The 20,983-nt window shown below is 52.8% G+C and overlaps 2 protein-coding genes across 3 annotated transcripts; both read right to left on the bottom strand.

Moving 5' to 3' along the window:
* Positions 1–337: 337 nt before the first annotated feature.
* On the bottom strand, positions 338–5,733 carry Alkbh6 (alkB homolog 6). The gene is made up of 7 exons (XM_041654270.1): positions 5,650–5,733; positions 4,907–4,985; positions 4,354–4,422; positions 2,659–2,719; positions 2,216–2,367; positions 1,878–1,994; positions 338–720 (listed from the first exon to the last, which is right to left on the bottom strand). Exons 2-7 carry the CDS (start codon positions 4,958–4,960, stop codon positions 457–459), a joined length of 717 nt encoding a protein of 238 aa, XP_041510204.1. The 5' UTR covers positions 4,961–4,985; positions 5,650–5,733; the 3' UTR covers positions 338–456.
* A 369-nt stretch (positions 5,734–6,102) lies between these two features.
* Clip3 (CAP-Gly domain containing linker protein 3) lies at positions 6,103–20,310 on the bottom strand. Of its 2 annotated transcripts, none has more exons than XM_041654242.1 (14): positions 20,158–20,310; positions 19,638–19,862; positions 15,338–15,477; positions 15,158–15,251; positions 14,808–14,969; positions 14,340–14,458; positions 13,373–13,609; positions 11,435–11,570; positions 11,144–11,272; positions 10,098–10,241; positions 9,873–9,996; positions 9,634–9,698; positions 8,258–8,330; positions 6,103–7,659 (listed from the first exon to the last, which is right to left on the bottom strand). In XM_041654242.1, the coding sequence occupies exons 2-14, from the start codon at positions 19,801–19,803 to the stop codon at positions 7,605–7,607; spliced, it is 1,644 nt and encodes a 547-aa protein (XP_041510176.1). In that variant the 5' UTR covers positions 19,804–19,862; positions 20,158–20,310; the 3' UTR covers positions 6,103–7,604. The 2 variants fall into 2 exon arrangements, with proteins under 2 accessions (XP_041510176.1, XP_041510177.1); XM_041654243.1 differs by having other exon boundaries at positions 19,638–19,825; positions 20,158–20,223.
* Between the last annotated feature and the right edge of the window lie 673 nt (positions 20,311–20,983).

Genomic DNA, 20,983 nt, shown 5'->3' with positions numbered 1-20,983 from the left:
CAGGGACCCACGTATCTGACCACCAGGGCACATTCCTTTGTCTAAGCACCTGGTAACTCAAGCCTGTCTGTCATTTCAGGCTAGAGGATCTCATGTTCAAAGCCAGCCTGGGCAACTTGTGGAGAGCCTGTCTCAAAACTAAAAACGGGAAATTGTTGCTAGGGTTATAGATTAGCTGTGCAGTACTAAACTATATATGCTATATATAAACAACATTTGCCTAGCATCCAAGAAGCTCTGGGTTCTATCCCCGGTACTGGAGAGGGGGCGGGGAGGAAGGAAACCACAGCGTCTGTTCCCACCTAGTAAAAAATCCAAAACAAGAAAAGGTATTTTCGGTTTATTTGCTCCGGCGTCCTCTCCACGGTTTCCACAGTTACTGGGAAAATAAATAACCCTGGACGGCCACCTCTACCCTAGGGTTCCAATGCCACTGAATGGGCAGGACTTGAGCAGTCACTTGCTCAGCAGGAGGCTGGCGCGCAGCACGCGGGGCACGCGGCGAATGGTCAGGGAGACGCGGGTGCCGCGCACCAAGTGGGCTCCGGGCAGCGCCGATTGGCATGCAGCTGCATTGGGGGGCAGCGAGGCGGCATCCAGCTCATCCACATGAGTGGCCGCGATGCCATGGAGCAGGTGAGTGTAAGCTGTGCCCCGGAGCACCAGCAGGCTGCGCGGTTCCACCAGCAGTGAGGTGATGGGCTGTGGAGGCGGCCGGGGCTGCGGGAGCCGGTTGATGGTCAGTAGATATCCCAAGTTTGAAAAGTCAGCAGGAGTCAACAGTTGCTCAGGGGACAAGGGTCAGCAAGCCCCCAGGGTGGGTGAAAGCTTTGGTGGCTGAGGAGTGGCAATCTACAGGTTCTGGGGACAAGGCTATTGGGGAAGGAAGCCCTGTGTTTATGTGGGTCCAGTCCCTGGAGAGGAGGCGGGGCCTACGCTGCTGCTGAAGACATCAAGGGTCACTACACTGTGAGAACTTCAGCTGGCATCCGAGAGACTGGGACAGATCCATGCAGAGGTCAGCTGGGAGTACACTGCTGGGGCCAGGCTCTGGTAGAGGTTAAAGGGCGTGGTCAACGCCAGGACTGGGATGTTAAAGACCTGGTAGCCCAAGGTGTTCTAGAGCATGGGGGAGCATGTAGCGCTAGGGGAGGCTTCAGTCAGGAATGGTATTGCAGGAGGCCTGTCTGAGTGGGAGGAGTGAAAAGAGGGTAGTGCGCACAGAGGGCTGGGAAATATCAGGCCTACATGGTGATTCTACAAACATGGGGGTATCAAGAATGCATGACTTAAGGGCCACAAGACAGAGAGAGATTGGGGTGTTAGGTGTGCCCAACACAGCCATGTGATAATGAATTGAGGAAGTCTTGGGGTCACAGAGCAAATGACTAGAGTATCAAGACACCAATGTTGAGGTGCCTTGAACGTACTACACAGTATGTTGGAGCCAAGCATGGGGGCACATGCCTGTAACCCCAGCACTTGGGAGGATGGGGGGCAGGAAGATGGCAATTGTGAGGCCATCCTGGACTACAGAAACCTTGTCTCAAAAATAAATAGGAATAATTTTTAAAGAGTTTGCTGGAACACTCTGTTGAGATCAAATGGTTTGTGGGTGTGTCACAGTCATGGAACACCCCAGAGAAGTAGTAGGGATCTGTGGACATTGTGGCATCTAGAGCGTCACACAGGCCAACTGGTCGGGTACGGGTAGGCTGGCTCTCTGGGAGAAAGTAGGGATGCCCACCCAGGGACAGGGAAACATGTCTGGGCGTCAGGAATCATCTGGAGACAGGTAGAATCAGACTGTCCTGGAGTATATGGGATGTCAGGTGTTGGAATGCCCCAAATGCTTGGGATGTTATCTTAGGACCCACCTGTTCTATGGGGACATCATCCTCTGGCTGCCGAGGTTCATAGAAATCAAGGACAGTGTGGGACCCCAGGCTGATGGTGCTGACGGTTGGGTAATACAGTGGTCCATCTTCATGAGGCTGGGGAGGAAAGGGGCACGAGGGATGGCCAGGGCAGGAGCCTACCCCACTCCATTAAATCAAAGTGGGGTTCCCAAGCTGGGATAAGGAGTTAAGTGCCTAGGTAGGATGTGTAGCTGCTCAGTGAGGGGGGCAAACATAAGGGTTACCCTTCCTCTTGATGATTTGGAGATCTGGGGGAGGTAGGTACCAAGGGAACTGGGATGAGGGTATGTGGTTACCATGATGCCCTCCCCAGGCAGATACTGGTTCACAAGGACATGGTTAGCTGGGAGACCCCCAAAAAGGCTGAGGTCGGACACTTTGTCCACATAGCGCTGAAGCCATGGAGGAAGTCGCTCAGGAACCATCCCCCGGGGATGGGGGAGCCCACCTGCAGAGGTACAAAGGAGCCTTGGCATCTGGTGTCCCCATTAGGGATACTCTAGTGGTTGGAAGCATCCCTCCCCACTGAGTTTTGGAGACCGCTACTGACCTTTCTGAAGTTTTCTTCAAAGCACTTGGCCCTTACTCCCAACCACTCAGTAAACCCCAATCCCTCAAGGCCACCACCAAGCCCTGAATTGTCCTGGATCTGGGCCCCCTGGAGTGCTTGGAGATAGCTCCACATTTTGAAACCATTGGAACTGAGCCCTTCCTCACATCCTTAGCTAGGAACACTTACCCCAGTTCTGCAGCTTTCTTCCAGACAGCTGGGTCCACTTTGGCTTTGGGGCATTGAAAACCTAGGAGGTGGTGGAATAGGTTTTCAGGATCTTCCCATGAACGCTGGCACAGTGGCCTTATAGTGGGGGCAGAAACGGGCTCTCTGGAGCTTGTCTGGAGGTTCCAGTTGGGGACAGCAGCTTTTTAATATAATCTGGCTGAAGAAGAATGATCCTCCACTATCAAGAGTTTAGCTTCAGCTGGGCGTGGTGGCGCACTTTTAATCCCAGCACTCAGGGGGTAGGCAGAGGCAGGCGAATCTCTATGAGTTTGAGGCCAGCCTGGTCTACAAAGTGAGCTGTTACACAGAGAAACCCTGTCTCAACAAAACAAAAAAAAAAAAAGTTTCGCTCCGAGGTGGATACTCATAAAGACATGGGAAGCTCAGGGACTAGCCAACCAATCAGCTACCTCGACCTTGGCAATCAAGGGGTAACAGATGTCCTATCCAGACTGTACCTACAGCCGGAAATGGGATTCTTCTCTTGGTGTGCTATGTTCCCAGATTTTTTTTTTTCCTTTGGATAGGGTCTCAGTAGCCCAGATTGGCCTGAAATCCCTACAGAGAAGGGTAAGTGACTGTGAATTCCTGACTCTCCTACACCCACCTTCCCAGTGCTGGCATTATAGGCATGTGCCACCACACCCAACTTGGGGGATCACAACTAGGGAGAATGAGCTCTGAAACGTTCTTGCTCCCAAAGCTCTAGGGTTGCTCTAAGCTGTTCCTGTCAGGAATGTGATCTCAAAAACACTCTTGTTTTAGAGGTGAGACTGGGCTACCTCAATATAGAGAATGTGGGTTTCACAACTGCATCCTTGGGCTGGTGGAGGTGTGCCTCAATGGTAGAGTGCATGCCTAGCATGCAAAGGCCCAGATCCCACACCCCTTCCCCAGCAGGAACACACACACATGCTCACTTGCATGCACGCATTCATCCTCCTTCCAAAGAATTTATTTGCTTTTCTCCTAAGCCTCTAAGGAAAGTTCTTTCTTGTTTATTTTGTTATCTTTGCTGTTTTGTTATAAACAAGAGCTAGCTAGACAGGACTGGAGAGCTGACTCAGCGGTTAAGAGCACTGGCTGCTCTTGCAGAGGACCCAGGTTCATTTCCTAGCACCCACCTGCTGGCTCACAACCATCTGTATCTCCAGTTTCACCCCTGAAACATCTTCTAGCCTTCTCGGGCACTGTGCAGAGGCAGTACACATACATATATGCAGAAAAAAACACTCATACATGTGAAAAAGTTCTTTAAAAATCTAAGAAAACTAGGTGGATCTCTGTGAGTTCGAGGCCAGCCTAGTCTACAAGAGTTAGTTCCAGGACAGGCTCCAAAGCTACAGAGAAATCCTGTCTCGAAAACCCTCACCTCACCGCCCCCCCCCAAAAAAAAATCTAAGAAAACAAAAGTCCTGAAATTTGGGATTCTCCTGCCTCAGCTTCCTCTTGCTGGGATTACAAGTATGTGTCACAGCTGGCTCAGAAAGCTCTTTGGGACAGACCAAGCAATGGCTGAAAGAGGGATGGAAGCATGAGGGTGCTGAGACACTCTCCTCGCCAGCGTTTTCTCTGGCGTTGCAAGCATTTATACGGGGACTGAATGTTGGAGAGGAATATGGCAAGACGGGAAAGATGGACGAGAAGGGTCACCTGTCGAAGCAAATACTCCTCTTCTTCCTTAGAGATGAAGTCGGGGACATAGTAGATTAGAGGCGGTGCCTATAATGGAGAGACTGCCCTTAGGATGGCGGTTCTTAACCTGTGGGGTCTTGACCCCTTTGGAGTCAAATGACCTTTGGGGTCAAATGACCCTTTCTCAGTGACCACCAAAGACCACAGGAAAACACAGATTATTTACATTATGATTCACAACAATAGCAAAAGTACAGTCATGAAGTGGCAATGAAATAATCTTATGGTTTGGGAGTCACCACAGCATGAGGAACTGTGCTAAAGGGTCTCAGCGTCAAGAAGGTTCAGAACCACCGCCCTAGGATGAGGCCCTTTGCCCAACAGGAACCTATCATGACTGAGCAACCTTTCCTTTTGGAGAGGGAAAGGCCAGACTCCAGTTCAAGGAAGTTGGGGGGTGGAGGTGGGCGCAGGGCTAGACTCTGAAGAGAAGTGGGGCAGCCTGTCACTCCACCCCACCCTACACCTTTCTGTCCCCACATTCCTCCTCTACACCCCCAGTCCTGCCAACCTGCTCCACCCTGAATGGCTCCAGGGCTGGGACTCTGGTGTCCTGCTCCTCCATGGGTACCGACTCCTTGTGTGCCGTCCTGTGGGGAGGAGTGCACCCGTAAGTCCCCAAGCCTCCTATTTCAGCTGTGCCAGCCTTCCTTCCACTTCAACAGCGGACAGACCCTACTCTGACACTTCCTATATACTTCAGCCTTTAAAACCAGAGTCCTCCGTTTCCCAAACGTCACCCAGTGAGCGCCCCAATCCTAGCCCCACTATCAGCAGTCAGCATACTCCTTCAAGGCTCTGTCCACCCGTGCCCCCCGAACCACACACGATCTCCCCAAGCCTCACAGAGAACATTCTCTGAGCCCACACATGAAGACTTTCTCGAAAGCTCCACACGGGCCCCAGAACTCTGCAACCGAAAGCATAGGTACCTCAGAGCCTAAGGACCCTTCTCTCACCTCAGCCCCTTCAGATCGAAACACCCCTGCTCCCCTAATCTGAGCTTTCTCAGACTTGTCAACCCCCCGCCTCCTCTGATCTGACCCTCTCTGACTTCCCTTGCCGAGTGGCTCCTTCACTTCAGCACCTCGGGACCTGAGCTAGACTGCAGAACCTCTCAGCCCCCAGACTCTGAGTGTTAGGATTCCACACTCTGAGCCCCCTTAGCTCCCCATTTTCAGCCCTTTGGACACTCACCTCTACAGACTCAGACACCCCCCCCCCCCCACACACACACACACACAAAAACCTGACCGTCCACAGTGCCTCCTCCAATTTCCAGACTCGACACCCTCATGCTCGCCCGCCCCCCAGTCACTTCCGCCCGTCTTCCTGATGCAGGAGGTTTTGGACCACTGAGCACTCGAAGAAACTCCGGGCCCGCCCACCAGCCAATCGACGTGCTCACTCGGTAGCTGCCATCCTCGCTCAGGGATAGGCTGCGTCCTGCACTCAGGGGCGGGACTTCGTCCGGTTCCTACCAATTAGAACTCCAGACCCGAACGACGCCTCCAGCCGGACCCTGCCGACAATCGCAGCCTGGGAGACCCCAGGGAAGGAACCCGAAACGCTAATAATCTTCTGCAGGTCAATCTGTCACTCTTACGCCAAAGACGCCAGGAATTGACTTTAAAGAATGACTTTCCTCCCCCATCCTTACCCAGCGAGGGCACAGGGCAGTAAACCCCCAGAGACCTGACACCAGAAGGCCATAGAAACGTCTTTATTGTAGAGGACAGGAGTCATGCTGAGTTTGGGGACCATGCAGTGAAGGGGCAGTTGTGAGCTGTCCTTGGTGATCAGGGCCCCAGGTGTGCTCTGGACCCACGGGGCCTTCAGGTTCTCCCTCAGGCTGTTGGTCTAGCCCAGGTGCTGTGAGGTCCTTTGGGGCCGATGACTCAGTGTCTTGGACCTGTGACCGGAAGGTAGATTGGAATAGGGACTCCAAGACTCGGGGTCCTGTGAGAGCCCCGGGACCCTGCACAAATTAGAAGTCAGAGATTTTGGACTTGGGGGTTCCCTTGAGGATGGGGCCCGAGAAATTTGGAGTTTGGGAGATCAGAAGATCCATGGACTGAGGGCACTGGAATCCTCTCTATTCTTGTTCCGAAGGTGGGGCCCCCTGTAGGGTCTCCTGGCGCCTGGGAGTCAGGTTTGAGAAGTCCTGGAAGCCTGGGATGTTCTCCTAGCAACAGGTTCCTTCCTCCCGGTCCTAAGGACCTCGTGGTTGGGGGTTTCCTGAGAGTTTGAATTTGGGGTCTTAAATTTGGGATTCCCTGGGGATTTGAAGATTCTGTGACCTGGGTAGGGGGAGTCTTGGGAATTAGAAATTTGGGGCGTTCTAGGGATTGTAGGAATTGGAGGCATCGGGAATTGGGGGACATATATATATATATTCTCTGGAATTTGAATTCCCCAGAATTCTAGAATGGGGGGTCTCCAAATTTGGGGATTCCCCCCAAGGGGGAAGTTATTACTTTTAAAAAATAGAGAATTTTCTGGGAGCCTTGGCCAGCACAGGGACTGTGGGCCATGTGGGGTGGGCTTCGTACAAGGCACTGGGGTTTTCTCAAGGGCGCAGAGGGCAGGAAGACTTGGTGTCCTGTAATTCATACTTCCAGGACTGGTTTGGTGTTTGCAAATTGGGGGTGACTGGGCTGGTTAAGTGGGTATCTTCTTTGGGGGTGAGAATAGGGTCTTAGTGAATGGGGTATCTGATAAGGAGATTAGCGTATGGGGGCTTTCAGGTGACCTTGGGGTCACAGCATCTCGAGGAGACTGATGTTCGATGGGGACGGTGATGTGGACGGCTGTTCTGGAGGTATGACCTATGCTTAAGGAGAATGGGGGTGGGCCTCTGATCCACTGCTGAGTGACTCAAGAATGTCCTGTCGTGGAGAGGGCCAGCATCACTTGGGTGATGTGGAAATGTGTTTATTAGGGGAACTCTGCTCTGAAGGGTAGGGGACAGGGACTAGCCTGAAGGTGCTACTCAGGGAATCTCTTTTGGGGTAACATGAGGTCTGTGTTTGGGGAGCTGTCATGGGAGATCTGTTAACAATGGGACCTCAGTAATCGAGGGCTGGCTAACAGGGGGTTTCTATTCTGGAGGTATCACTGGGAGTCTCTATCTTGGGGTGATTGGGGGAGCTCCTTGAGTCAGGAGATGCTAGAGGGGATGCTGTCTCTTTGTCAGGTATCCAGGGCCTCTAGGACTGCATCTCCGCCCTCAGCATCCAGGGAAACCAGCAGCAGAAGAGTAATCTGAAAGAGGGAGAAGCAGGTCACACGGGGAGACAGGCGGGGACATCTGGCTCCCTCATCCACTCCTGTGTGTGGCACTCTGCCTCTGGCTGTGCCTTCTTAGGCTTGTGCAGTGTGTGTGTGTGTGGTGTGCTGTATGTGCATGTGTGTGTACATGTATGTGTGTATGTGCATGTATGTGGTGTGTGCGTATGTGTGTGCATGTGTGTGTGTTGGGGTCTCTACTTCCTTTAGCTGAAGTCTCCACAAGTCAGTCAAACCCTTCATTCTAAAGATGGTCTCTCTCTCTTTCTCTCTCTCAAACTCACAGAGATCCACCTGCCTCTGCCTCCCAAGTGCTAGGATTAGAGGTGTGCAACACCACCATCTGGCATTCTTTTTTTTTTAAGGGTTTTTATGAGACTGTCTCATTGTGTAGCCCAGGGTGCATGGAATTCTTGATCCTCTGGCCCTCTGGGTGCTGGGATCATAGGCATGCACCACCACATCCAGTACTCACAACTTAACTTCCATTTCCAGCCCACGTAGGGCTGTGAACACCCATAGCCAATGGCCTTGTAGCTATCTCTACCATTCTGCTAGACGGTTTGCCACGCACCTGGAGATAGAGTTCTCTGATGCAATGTCCTTTGGGGTCCGGACTGTTGTGAAGGTGCGTTTGGGCTGTGTCACTAGAGAGGAAGGCAAGGTTCCAAGTGAGGTGACAGTAGACTCAGCCGGGTTATCATCCCATGCCCTACTCTGTCATGATATCTGTCCATGTCTCCAGGCCTTGACCAGATTCATTCAGTTGCCATATGCATCTGAACCTCCAGTCATAAATACTTGCTCTGCCTCCCCTACCCCTGCCAATAATTACCCATGCTTCCAAAACGTCCATTGAATGCTGCTTAGAGCCTTGCGTTTTGCTGGTTAGGTTACTTTCCTAAATGGTCTCACTATGTAGTTGAGGTTCGTCTTAAATTCACGATCCTTCCCCCTCAGCTCCATGAATGTTGGTCTTATAGATTTCTATGTGTGTGCACATGCACACTGATGTTTTGCCTGCATGTATGTCTATGTCAGATCCTCTGGAACTGGATTTACAGGCAGTAGTGGGCCACCATGTGGGTGCTGGGAATTGAGCCCGGGTCTTCTGGAAGAACCAGTGCTCTTGACCACTGAGCCAACTCTCCATCTCCACAAATAGTCTGTGGTTTTTTCTCAGTGCTAAAGATGGAACCCAGGGCCTATGCATGCTGAGCCATACCCCACCCCAGATCCTCACTAGGTCGTTCGTCTTTTTTTTTTTTTTTTCCCTTTTGGTTTTTCAAAACACGGTTTCTTTGTGTAGCTTTAGAACCTGTCCTGGAACTCTCTGTAGACCAGGCTGGCCTCCAACTAACAGAGATCCACCAGTCTCTGCCTCCCAAGTGCTGGGATTAAAAAGGAGTGTGCCACCACTGCCCGGTTCTCACTGAGAGATTCTAGGCAGGTGCTCTACCACTGAGTCACACCCCAGCCCCTCACTGGGGGATTCTAGGCAGGGGCTCTACCACTGAGCCACACCCCAGCCCCTCACTGGGGGATTCTAGGCAGGGGCTCTACCACTGAGCCACACCCCAGCCCCTCACTGGGGGATTCTAGGCAGGGGCTCTACCACTGAGCCACACCCCAGCCCCTCACTGGGGGATTCTAGGCAGGGGCTCTACCACTGAGCCACACCCCGGCCCCTCACTGGGGGATTCTAGGCAGGGGCTCTACCACTGAGCCACACCCTAGCCCCTCACTTGGGGATTCTAGGCAGGGGCTCTATAACTAAACTATATTCCAAACCATCATAGCTTTGTTAACCTTCCCGTATCTACAGTACCTATCTTCCCTGGGACCCTATCTTAGATTTTTCTGGGCCACGTGTATCAAATGAAATGCCAGAGACCTACAGCCCTTCTCCTAAGACCCACATGGCTCCCTGCATCCCAGCCTCCAACTCACTTGTCACTTGATGCACTTTTTTGGCTCCAACACTGTCTCCAGGGGGATCGGTGGATCCACCAATCCTGGGGAGACACAGAAAATTCAGAGCCGTGAAGGATAGGAGCTGCACCCCAGAGAACCCCAAGGAAAGAGGTATAGTATGACATCAACCATAGTGTCTGTCCAAGAAGAGGCCATCTGAGGGGAGGCATGGGCTCTAGGTGGCTTCCCAAGTTGAGGGGCAGAGTAAGACTCACCTCTGGATGCGTGAAGCTGGTGCAAAGACCCCATGTCGCGGGGCGCAGGTAAAATACCGAACTCCAAACACAGAGCCGTCATGTTTGCCTGTGGGTTGGTCCAGCTCGATGCCATACCAGTAACCTGCGGCAGGGCGTAGTGAGCAGGCCTTAACCTCAGTGCTGAGCATGGAACCTAGGCCCTTACACATCAGAGCCACGCCCCAGCCCAGACTCCCACCTCACCTGGAGCAAAGTCAGTCTTCCCATAGAAGCGCACAATCCCCTGCTTCTGGCCGGCGACAAGGACTTGGTCTCCAACTTCAGCCTTGGCCCCTTCACGCTGCTGTAGGCTGCCCAGAGATGGGGAAGACGGCGACTTCTTCTTCCCTGGGAATGGAAGGTAAATATATGCAGACCAAAGGAAAATCTGAGGCAGAAGTCATGAGCCCCAACATTTTCCTTTGAAAATACAGGGAAGGGAGCTGGAGGTGTGGCTCGGGAGAACAGCACTTGCCTAGCAGACCTCAAGTCCCGAATGACGTTTCTCAGCATGACCAAGAATTAAAAGAATTGAAGGCAGTGGAGTACGCCTATAGTCTCAGGACTCGGGAGACTGGGGCAAGACCACTTGCGTCAATGTGGTTGAGAGCAGCCTGTGCAACCCAGTGGGACTTCATCTCAAAGGGCAGAGCTCAACACAAGTGTGAGAATGTGAGCTTGGATCCCCAGCACCCAGGTGAAAAGCCACGTGCAGGGATGCACTGAGAGGGCGGATCCCTGCAGCCTGAGTGCTGGCCAGCCTAGCCAAATGTATGATCAGGTTCAGTGAGAGAAAGTGGAAGCTGGGCAGTGGTGGCACGCGCCTTTAATCCCAGCACTGAGGAGGCAGAGGCAGGAGGATTTCCACATGAGCATGCATACATGTATGAGCGTACCTGCCAACACTCATCCATACATAGGCACATACCTCAGAGCGGGGGAAGGTGGGAAGATGAAGCTGAATTTTGCTCTGAGAGTACCTTTATTTACAAACTATTATACTCCAGAAACTTCTGGAACAATAACCTCTAGAGACAGATTCTACCCTAAAATTGGTCTTTGGGCCTTAGAGGAAACTACATCTCAGGAGGTTGGGAACCCCAGAGGTCCTTCCAAAAGCTGGGTTGGGTCAATGGCGAGCCAAAGGAGAAACCACATCCCTGAAGCAGGGAGTTGCGTATTCTCAACAGAATCCCAGGAGCTGAGCTACCCACATGATGTCCCCAAGGCTGGCTCTTCCCACTCCTTACCTTTGTGTTCCCTCCGGCCTTTGCCAGTTACACGGGAGAAATCCATCCGGGGAGTCCGGGGCGTGGAGGTAACAGAAGAGGGGGGTGCGTCCACTGCCTTGGAGATCTTGGACACAGAAGCAAAGAGACCTGGGGAGGAGGCAGAACCTACGTTTGGCATCTTCCAAGTAAAAAGAGACCCTCTCTCTCCCTTTGCTGTGTCCCCAACACCACCCCTTTCCCCAAACAGCAGCATCATAAGAACTGGCCATATCCCCATCCCACCATCCCGGGCCCCAGTTAGAGACTGACCCTGCTTTGGAGGGCAGATAAAGTACCGGACACCCCCAACACTGCCATCGTTCTTGCCCTCCGGTTCATCTAGCTCCACGCCCACCCACTGGCCGCTGGCGAACTCGGTGGTCCCGCAGAACCGCAGCGTGCCCGTCTGGGGAGACAAGGGTGACATGGCTTGGACCATAGTGAACACAGTGCGCTACTACAGACAGCATGGCAGGGTGGATGTAGGAACCCAGGTCCAGTTCTCAGCTCTGATATCACTACTCCTAGCTATGAAACTGCATCTCCATATGCCTCAGTTCTTATCCACCAAGAGGGAACAAAGCTTGTATCTACTTGGTGAAGATGCTAAGGGGAGGGAGATACAGAACTCACTGGCCCTGGGTTCCATCCCCAGCATCATCAGCAAAATATGCTCTCATGGAACTGTCCTACCTACCACAGCGAAGCCACAGCCACAGGTGACATACAAGTGAAAACTGGCACCAGGTCTGGTGACTCATGCCTGCAACTTCAGCACTTGACGCTGAGGCAGAAGGACTCAGCAAGTTCCAGTCTAGCCAAGGCCACAGAGTGAGACCCCGTCTCAGCTAATGTGTCCTTGTCATCCCCACCTTGAGCTAGGCCTAGATATCTTGATCTTTCTGCCTTAGTCTCCCCCAGTGCTGGATTTCAAGCATGTGACATCACATGTGGCTTAAGAACAGGGGAGGAAGGAAGCCTTTTTAAGACACATAAGGATGCTGGGGAGATGGCTCAGTGGCTAAGAGCACTTACTGTTCTTTAAAATGGCAGTTTGGTTCCCAGCACCCACATCAGGAGGCACACAAACCACATATGACTCTAGCTCCAGGTGGTCCAACAGCCACACCTGGACCCTCTGGGCACTGCATTCCTGTGCACACAGATATCTATACACACAATTGTGCAGATAACTCTCTGGAGTCGGTTCTTCTACCTCTACATGGACTCCGGGGTTTGAACTCAGGTTGTGGGGCCTGCGTGACCAGCACACCTCTACCTCTGCCATCTCACAGCCCCATGAGTTTTTGGTCAAGAAACAAAATGTGACCTCACAGTTTCTCACTGGGCAAAAACCAAACTCCCAGTTCCTTCTAGACCCCTGCAGGTCTGATGTGATCCATCCCCTTCTGACCTCTCTAGAGCCCCTCTTACCCACAATTCCTCTGCTCTCACACTGTTCCCTCCTATCTCCTGAGTCATACCTGCTGCGAGCTACTCTCTTAGCCTGGACATCACCTCCTCCAGGAAGCCTTCTCAGAACAACTCCTGCTAAACCCCTCTTGCCTCCAGCCAGAGACGGTTGCCTAAATCTGGCACTGAATGTTTTTCACAGCCCTTGCTACCACTGGACATGACCTTAAGCATAGCAGTACTTCACGGTCTCTATTCCATGAACAGTAGCAGAACTCCACGAGACCAGAGCTGGGATTGACCCAACCCTCTGTCCTAAACAAATGGGCTCAGCATGAGGAACACCAGGAGAATGGTGAAAGTTGAGGAGCCTGGATGGAGGCAGGTTTTCTCTGCCTCTCCCCACCCCCATATGTTTGAACTTGGGGCACTTTCTGCTTCTCTTCTCCTGGGCCACATGTATTCCAGGTGGACCTCACCATGGTGCTCTCTAGCCCGTCATCCCGGTCAAAGCCTTGACTTTGTACCTGAGGGTGAAGTGGCCCATAAGCCTTCCAGGGGAGCCATAGGTGTGTAGAGCTATGCTAAGCACTTCTGTATTGGGCTGTCACTGTCAGGGGACAGGTGTGTTTCCTCGCCAGAGCCAGAGCTCAGCATAGGGTAGAGCACCTTCTAGAATGAAGTACGGTGTGACTGCTGGGGCAGTGAGCAAAGGGTCAGCCTGTCTAGGGCCCATGCACCCGACTCTGGGGGACGAGGGAGCTGAGTCCCCCCCACCCCCACCCAGCTCCTGACCTTCTGGCCATCTAGCAGCACTCGGTCTCCTAGGCGCAGGCCCAGGGCACTGAGCATGAGATTGCCTGGAACATTGTCATAGTTGGGTAGTGTGACTTTGGGAAGGGTGCAAGACAGTGGCACAGCCTCTTCCAGCAGGGTCCGTAGTTCCTTGGCCACCAGTGCCGCCTCTGCCTTGTCAAGGGACATGTCCATAGGGTCCGGGACCACTTCCGCTGGTACCTGTCCCTTTCGATTCTGTGGGCCAAAGAGAACAGAAGGAATAGGGACTGAGTGGGACAAGCCATACCCTCTTGGGGATCACACCTCAGACCCCCAGACTGAGTAAAGAAGGAGTTATGCTAGGTTACAGCTCAGGCCAACTTGGAAGTAAGAAGAAATGGGGCATAAAGACATAGATGTGGCTTGGGTATAGTGGTGCACTCCTGCCAGGTCTACAGAGTGAGTTCCAGGTCAGTCAGGGATACATTGTGGAACCTTGTCTCAAAAAAGAAGAAACGTTGGCACGGTGGGGGCATGGGGCGCACCTTTAGTCCTAGCAAACAAAGCCAAACAACAAAAAAAGATACAGACTCAACCTCCAAGACTCTGGGACTTGTTACATCACAGATTCTGGTCAACCAGGACTGAAAAAAAAGAGCATTGCTCTCCATTTCCCCATAGCACATCCGGGGCAAGTCTTTTGATCCTCCCCCTCCCCCAGATTCCCCACTGTAAAACGGCTTATAGCCAGCAGCTGTGACCCACGCCTTTAATCCCAGCACTCGGGATGCAGAGGCAGGTGGGTCTCTGGGAGTTCAAGGTCAGCCTGGCCTTCAAGAGCTAGTTCCAGGACAGCCAGGACTGTGACACAAAGAAACCCTGTCTCGCTTTCCTAATATTTTAGGAGGGGTCTTGATCCTCTGCAGAGGCTAGCTGAAGGGAAGAGGATGGCAGGAGGGAGGAGATAAAGGCGTGGCGGCAGTACCCTCAGCGCTGGGTTGGCACCATGCTCCAGTAAACATTTGGCAGCGCCCAGGCACAGATTCGAAGCAGCGATGTGCAGAGCTGAGCCATGGTTGAAGTCACTGCACGTGGAGTTCACCACTGGGAGTGGGCAGGTGAGAGAGGAGTGATGAGTGAGCGACTTCCTGGTCCACATGGAGCCCCACTCCCTGCTCCGGGCTCCCTGGCTCTAGGCTGCACCCATCTTGCCCACTTGCTCACCCTTCCCTTCCATCCCAATGTCGTCTACCCTACCCCCTGAGCCCCGCCCCCTCCCGCGCCCCTCCAGCCCCTGCTTCCTGTTTTCATCCCTCCACCTTTTAAGATCAGGCCTCATTTCTTATCTTTTCATCTTGGGTCTTCTCCCCTTACCCAGATCCTGGCCCCTACACTCTCAAAACTCGGGGCACTCCGGGCCCCTCCTCGTCCCAGCCAGGGTCTGCCTCCTCACCCCTGGGCCTTGCCCCCTTCAGCAGCACACGCACTAGGTCTGGCACATCAAAATAAGCCGCATAGTGAAGTGCATTCATGTTGGTCCAGCGGCTGCGCAGGGTCACATCTGCGCCCAGCGCCAGCAGCTGCTGTGAGAGACGCACCGCTGCTGCAGGGTCTCCTGCAAAAGAGCCAGGGTCAGCTTGGAAGCCTTTCTCAACCACATGCACCAACATGTAGGGAGGGACTCCGGAGGTCTGTATTTAGGGTCTTAGATTTGGGGTCCAGATGGGCTCTTAGGGCCAGAGTCTTTGGTGGTTTTGAGGGTATCTGGATTGAGAGCCGAGGTTTTGGGGTCTGGGCTCTCACCGACTCCATGGGCCCCAGCCTTGCACGCATAATGGAGCAGTGTCATGTCGGTGAGTCCATCGCGATCATTCACATGGCAGCCACGACGCAGAATCTAGGAGAGTCAGAAGACAACATAGGGTTACCCAAATCCGGGGGCACCGCGGCTCCTCCACCCCCAGTCTCCCAGGACGCTCCTACCTCATTGCCGATGACGTCTATTTTGTGCTGCACTTGGGGCACCCACTGGCGAACGATGGCGAACAGCTCTGGGATGGTGGTCTTCGGGTCAAACAGAATCTCCTGGCACGCAGGGTCATTGGGGTCGAAGAAGGTGAAAGCTGGAGAAAGAAGCACAGTCACCCCAGGCAAGCTGACTCCCCTCGACATCTTGAGGAAGGAGACCCCAGATCATTGCCCTTAGAGTCTAGAATACACGGTTGGTGGTCCCAGGCTACAGCCAACCCACAGGTGTTTTCTGGAAGACCAGCAAGTTCCAACATAAAAAGGGCATTAAATGAATAACATAGAGATGCCCTATATCTTGAGACATTGGATAACATATAAATGCCCGATATCTTGAGAAATTGGACAATCAGGTAATTCTGTCCTTTGAAACAGTAGTTGCAGGTTCTGCACCTTCAGATCTCCATGTTCAAGGGTCCCTAAGGCTCTGAACCCTAGTGACTCAGTCAAACTATGGGCAGAGGGAGCTGGAAGAGGCAGCACATGCTGGGCATCTCAGCACTCAGCAATAACGTCAGGAAGATTGGTAGTCTGAAGCTGGCATGGACTAACTGAATAGACAGGCGAATTCTAGGTCAGCCTGATCTACACAGAAAGAACCTGTCTGCAAAATCTAGCTGCTGGAGACACATCTCAGCGGTAGACTGCTTGCTTAGTGTGCACAAAGTCCTGAATTCAGTACTCAGCACCACACACATACACACACACACACACACACACACACACACACACACACGCACACAGCCTAGTAAAATTTCCAGAGGGCTGGGCGGTGGTGGTGCACATCTTTAATCTCAGCACTTGGGAAGCAGAGGCAGAGGAATCTCTGTGAGTTTGAGGCCAGTCTGGTCTATAGAATGAGTTCCAGGACAGCCAGGCTACACAGAGAAACAAACTAAAAAACCAGGCAGGACATAGAGCACTTATGTGGAACACTGGAGAGGCAATAGAGATAGCTTTGTGAGTTGTACGACAGCCTAGTCTAAAAAACAAGTTCTAGGCCAGCCAGGGATACACAGTGGGGCCCCATCTCAAATAACTAAGCCAGAAGTCTTGGGGTTTTGAGGTTAAGACTGACCGCTGCTCTTGCAGAAGACTTGAGTTCAGTTCCTGGCACCCACATCACATGGCTCACTCTAGGTCCAGGGTGATCTGACACCTCTGGGCTTCTCTGGCATGTGCACTCATGTGTGTCTACCCACACACAGACATGCATACATATGCATAATTTAAAAAGTAATAAGGCCGGGCGATGGTGGTGCATGCCTTTTGTCCCAGCACTCAGGAGGCCGAGGCTGGTGGATCCTTGTGAGTTTGAGGCCAGCCTGGTCTACAAAGTGAGTTCTAGGACAGCCAGAGTTGTTACACAGAGAAACCCTGTCTCAAAAAAAGTAAATAATAGTAGTAGTAGTAGTAAATATTTAAAATGTAAGCTTTGTGTAGCATATACAAAATGGAGCCCTGAACGACCAAAATGGAGCTCTGGTCTGAGGCCAGTCAAGTCAGTGCTAACGGCACGTCTATCTTCCCATGTGAGATGCTGGCAAGTGTTCTCTCAGTGGCACTCAGCAGGGCCTCAGCATGTGCTGACTGGATCCCACACAGCCCAGAGACATGACCCATGGACAGTGAGTCAGGAGTCCCGCCCTACTCACCAACGTCACAGCCTTTCTTGGCTCAGAACTTTTTCCTGGCTCCCATCCCTTTTACAGGACTGTCCACAGTCCTCCTGCGGCGCACAAGGCTGTGCACAATCTGGCCCCTCCATTTTCTGCACTTTCCCTCTCCCTCGGTCCTCTTCAGCCAACTGACCTTCTGTCCCTCCAATGTGCCAAGCAAATTCTTGTTTCTCTGCACTTGCTGTTGTCCCATGTGGGCAGCCCCTCCCTCAGCCCTTCATCTCTGCAGACGTCACCTCCACAGAAAGACCTCCTCACATCGCGGGGTCCACACCACTACACTCCCTCCTGGATGAGCTTCCTCTTATACCCCAGCACAGCGCATTCTCCAAACACAGTGTGTAGGCTCCCACCTCAGTGTTTCCTCTGCTACCTCTTTCTCTTCCTCCCTCTCTCTGCTGAGGACAGAATCCAAGGTCTTCCTCTAAGCAAGCACTCTGCCACCAAACCACACCCCCAGGTCCTTCTGCTGTTCTCTTTCTCTCCCACTTTCACTTGTCACCTTCCCTGGGACGTCAACACCGGGTTTCTGTCCTGCCTTCCTTATGCCTCTGGCCCCACAGCTGGGGGTACCATCCTTCTGCCCACTGCACACAGTACCTAGCACACAGGAAAGGCCCAATGTTACTCTTCGGAAGTAACGTATGAACTGGACAAATGCCCCCCATAGCTTTCTCTCTGGAATAAGCCACATTAAAAGAGATCCCTTGTTCTAAGCAGGATTACTCCAACGGTCTAGCTTAGGGGCTGTGCCTTCCAGACAGATCCAGTTTCTGGGGTGGGCACTCCCACTACACCCCAAACCTCCAGATTATATTGTGTGTGAGCCTCTGTGCACACACAGACGGACAGTGTCCACTGTGGAAAACAGAGGTTGCTACTGGGTGACTTCCTCAACTGGTCACCTTAGTTTTTGGATAGACAGGGTCTCTTATGGAACCTGGAGCTCACCGATTGTCTAGACAGGGCAGTCAGCCGGAGGTATCCCCCTGTCTCTGTCTCCTCAGCACTGAGATCACAGAGGCCAGCAGCCGTGCCCAGCTTTTTATGCATGTTGGGGACCCAACTGCTCACGGTTGCATGGCAAAGACTACATCAACTGAGCCACCTCACCAGCTAATATTCTTTTTGTTTTTCTAATTAGTCTGAGGTTTGTCCCTCTGGTCTACCTCTGGTAGGTGACATGTTCACAGGCGTTCCCTCCGGCCTCATTCCAGCACTGCCGCCTCTCTAAACCTGGTACTAGTGTCTGAATCTCACAGCTGCTGGGAATTCCCAGTCAACGCTTTCTCTGGAGAAGTCCTGGATCCAGCCCTGGCTGAGTCCCATCTCTCTAATCAGAAGCCAGAAGGACCTTTTAAGGCTGTCAATCAAGAGCCAGTGAGTTGGCTCTGCTGGTTAAGGCAAAAGCTTGGTACCAAGCCTGATGACCTGAGTTCAGTCCCTGGGACTCACATGGTGGAAGGAGAGGACTGACATCCGAAATGTGTCCCCTGACCGCCACACACACACTGCGGCATACATGTGCAAACACACTCACCAAGTCGATTAAAATGTAATAACAAGACTGTCCATCGAACCTGCCACTTTTAAATTACACATACTGTTCTCTCCATTCACACTCATAATACAGTATCAGTCCTTGGCGTGGATTTAAGTCCCTTCCGGATCTGTTCCTTGGTTCACCTCCACTCTGATCACCTCCTAAATGTGGCTTTGTCGTCTTCCCACTCCAAACTCTCTTCTCCAGCTGGAGCTCTCTCTCCAGATTGCTTACGACTGTTTCCTCCTCGCACTTTGGACCTCAACCTGCAACATGCATCATCAGAGCGACCCAGCCCAGCTCCCCAGAGTCTCGGGCTGGAAGGAAGGCTCTATCTTTGGATATAGTGACGGCACGAACTCCACTGCGCACTCAGGAGGTAATTTGGTGGGTCTCTCTGAAAGCAAGACTCATGCCTGGATCCTTATTACAAAGCCCGTGATACTTATCCCTCCGTGCATGGTAAGACGCTTTGTTTCTCAAGCTGCTCTCAGCTCCTACCTCACATCCTTGTACCCTAGATCCTTTATTCCTGTGTTTAATTCTCCTGCAGCCACCTCCCCCCACTCTAAACTGGGTCTTCCCCAGATGGGACCTCCGAAGGGGAACCCTGTCTTTAAAGGCTCTCACAGCACTGTTCTGGATAAAATCAGCCTCATTGTCTCCTATATTCATATTTAGGCTCATTCGTGTGGCTGTGCTTGGGGCCTGGGAGCTCTCTCAGCAAAGCCTTAGGAGAGCCTTGTTCTGTGCTGTAGCCCCAGTGTCTAGCGTAAAGTTAGGTTCACAGCAGTGTCCGTGCAATGTTTGCTGAATGACTAAACGATTGAACTGGTGTCATGAATGGGAGACTAGAATTTTTCCAGCCCCATTCTCCAATAGATGAATGTAATTAAGGAAGGGGAGCGGTCTAAAAGGCTCCGCAACTAAGACTACCCTGAGCTACCTTTAGCATGCCCCCACCATCACCATCAATATGGCTCAGCCAAGACACCTAAAGCTCCAAAGATTCCAGGGTGGGGACAGTGGTTACCGTAGTCCTTGGGCAGTGGGGCAGGTGCTGAGGGGTGCACAACAGGCTTCTGCCGGCGTTCTTGGGTGGGGCTGGGGGCTTCTGGGACAGGTTCATCCTCTTCCTCCTCCTCTTCCTCCTCCCCTCGGGGTGGAGGGGCCATTGGGGCAGGATCTGTCTTAGTCATGGTCCTTGGTAGTTCTGGGGGGCTTGAACAAAGTTGGAGGGGTGGCCTGGAGGCGAATTCTGAAAATAGAGGTCAGCTAGAGATGGCGCCCCACAGCGCGGGGGGTTCAAGCCCACAGAACCCCGGGCGGCCTCCTTATCCGCAGCTCTGGTTTTGGCAACCACAGAGATCCCTGTTACTCAATAGAAGGCCGGGGATATGCGCCCCAACGACTGCCACCTCCCTCAGGCCCAGCCTCCCATTCTTCTCTTCGGGTGCCAGGCCCCTGGGTCTCGGCCGCCCCCTCCCGGGGTTTGTTTATCTAGGGATGCAGGATGCTTTGCCCCTCCCATTCTCACCAGCCTCCCATCTTACCTTGGATGGCGGGTGTTGGAGAGAAAGGCTGGAACTGAGGAGACTGCCGGAGTAACGGGGTGTCAGTGTCGGGGGGACGAGATGGGGGAGGAGAGGGAGACAGAGAGAAGGGGACGAGGCCCAGACACTGGCGGGGGATGGGGGAATAGAGAAGGAGGGGCACTGAGGGAGCATGCGCAGTGGCTAGACGCGGGGAGGGGAGGGGAGGCGGGAGGAGATGCAGGGAGACAGCGCGTCGAGGTGGAAGCTAGAGGTAGCAGCGGGAAGGGGCCAGACTCTCAGGACCTCCAGAGGAAGGGGAGACGACGGCTTCCTGGAAGGATGCGACAGGCATAGAAATTGGAGCGGGATGAGGCAGATGTGAGGGCTAGAAAGAGATGGGTGGAAAGGCAGGTGTGTGGGTGTTTTCCTCCACTCAGCAAACCAGGCCTGTTAGAGCCGTGGTCTGAGTCTGGTGCTAGGTTTTTCCGCTCTCTGGAATCCTAGTCTTAACTCCTTCAAGCTTGCCCCACGTACAGGGTCTCAGAGGGGTATTTTCTTTTTTAAATCATCTTCGTCCTCACGCTTATCCTCATCACCCAGGACAGAAACGTTAATAAGCCACTTGTTCAAGGGATCACAGCAAGTAGATGTGGTGCTGAAGCTTGAACCAAGCATCATAGGTGCAGCCGTGTTGAGGTACCCATCGGTCTCTGGATGCCACCTCTGAAAATGTCTGTCATTTCTTTTCTAGCCCAGGGTCGTCTCAGCCTCACACCTGGGCTGGCCTTATCTGATGCACTCCAAATCACCCCGAGCCACTGCCTTCCACCCCTCTTCCTCCTAA

The sequence above is a fragment of the Microtus oregoni genome, unplaced genomic scaffold, assembly GCF_018167655.1.
Source record: "Microtus oregoni isolate MIOR12 unplaced genomic scaffold, Mior012 000006F_ref0000085, whole genome shotgun sequence".
NCBI classification, from domain to species: domain Eukaryota; kingdom Metazoa; phylum Chordata; class Mammalia; order Rodentia; family Cricetidae; genus Microtus; species Microtus oregoni.
Note: the sequence above shows the minus strand (reverse complement) of the source record. Positions and strands in the feature narration are given on the sequence as shown.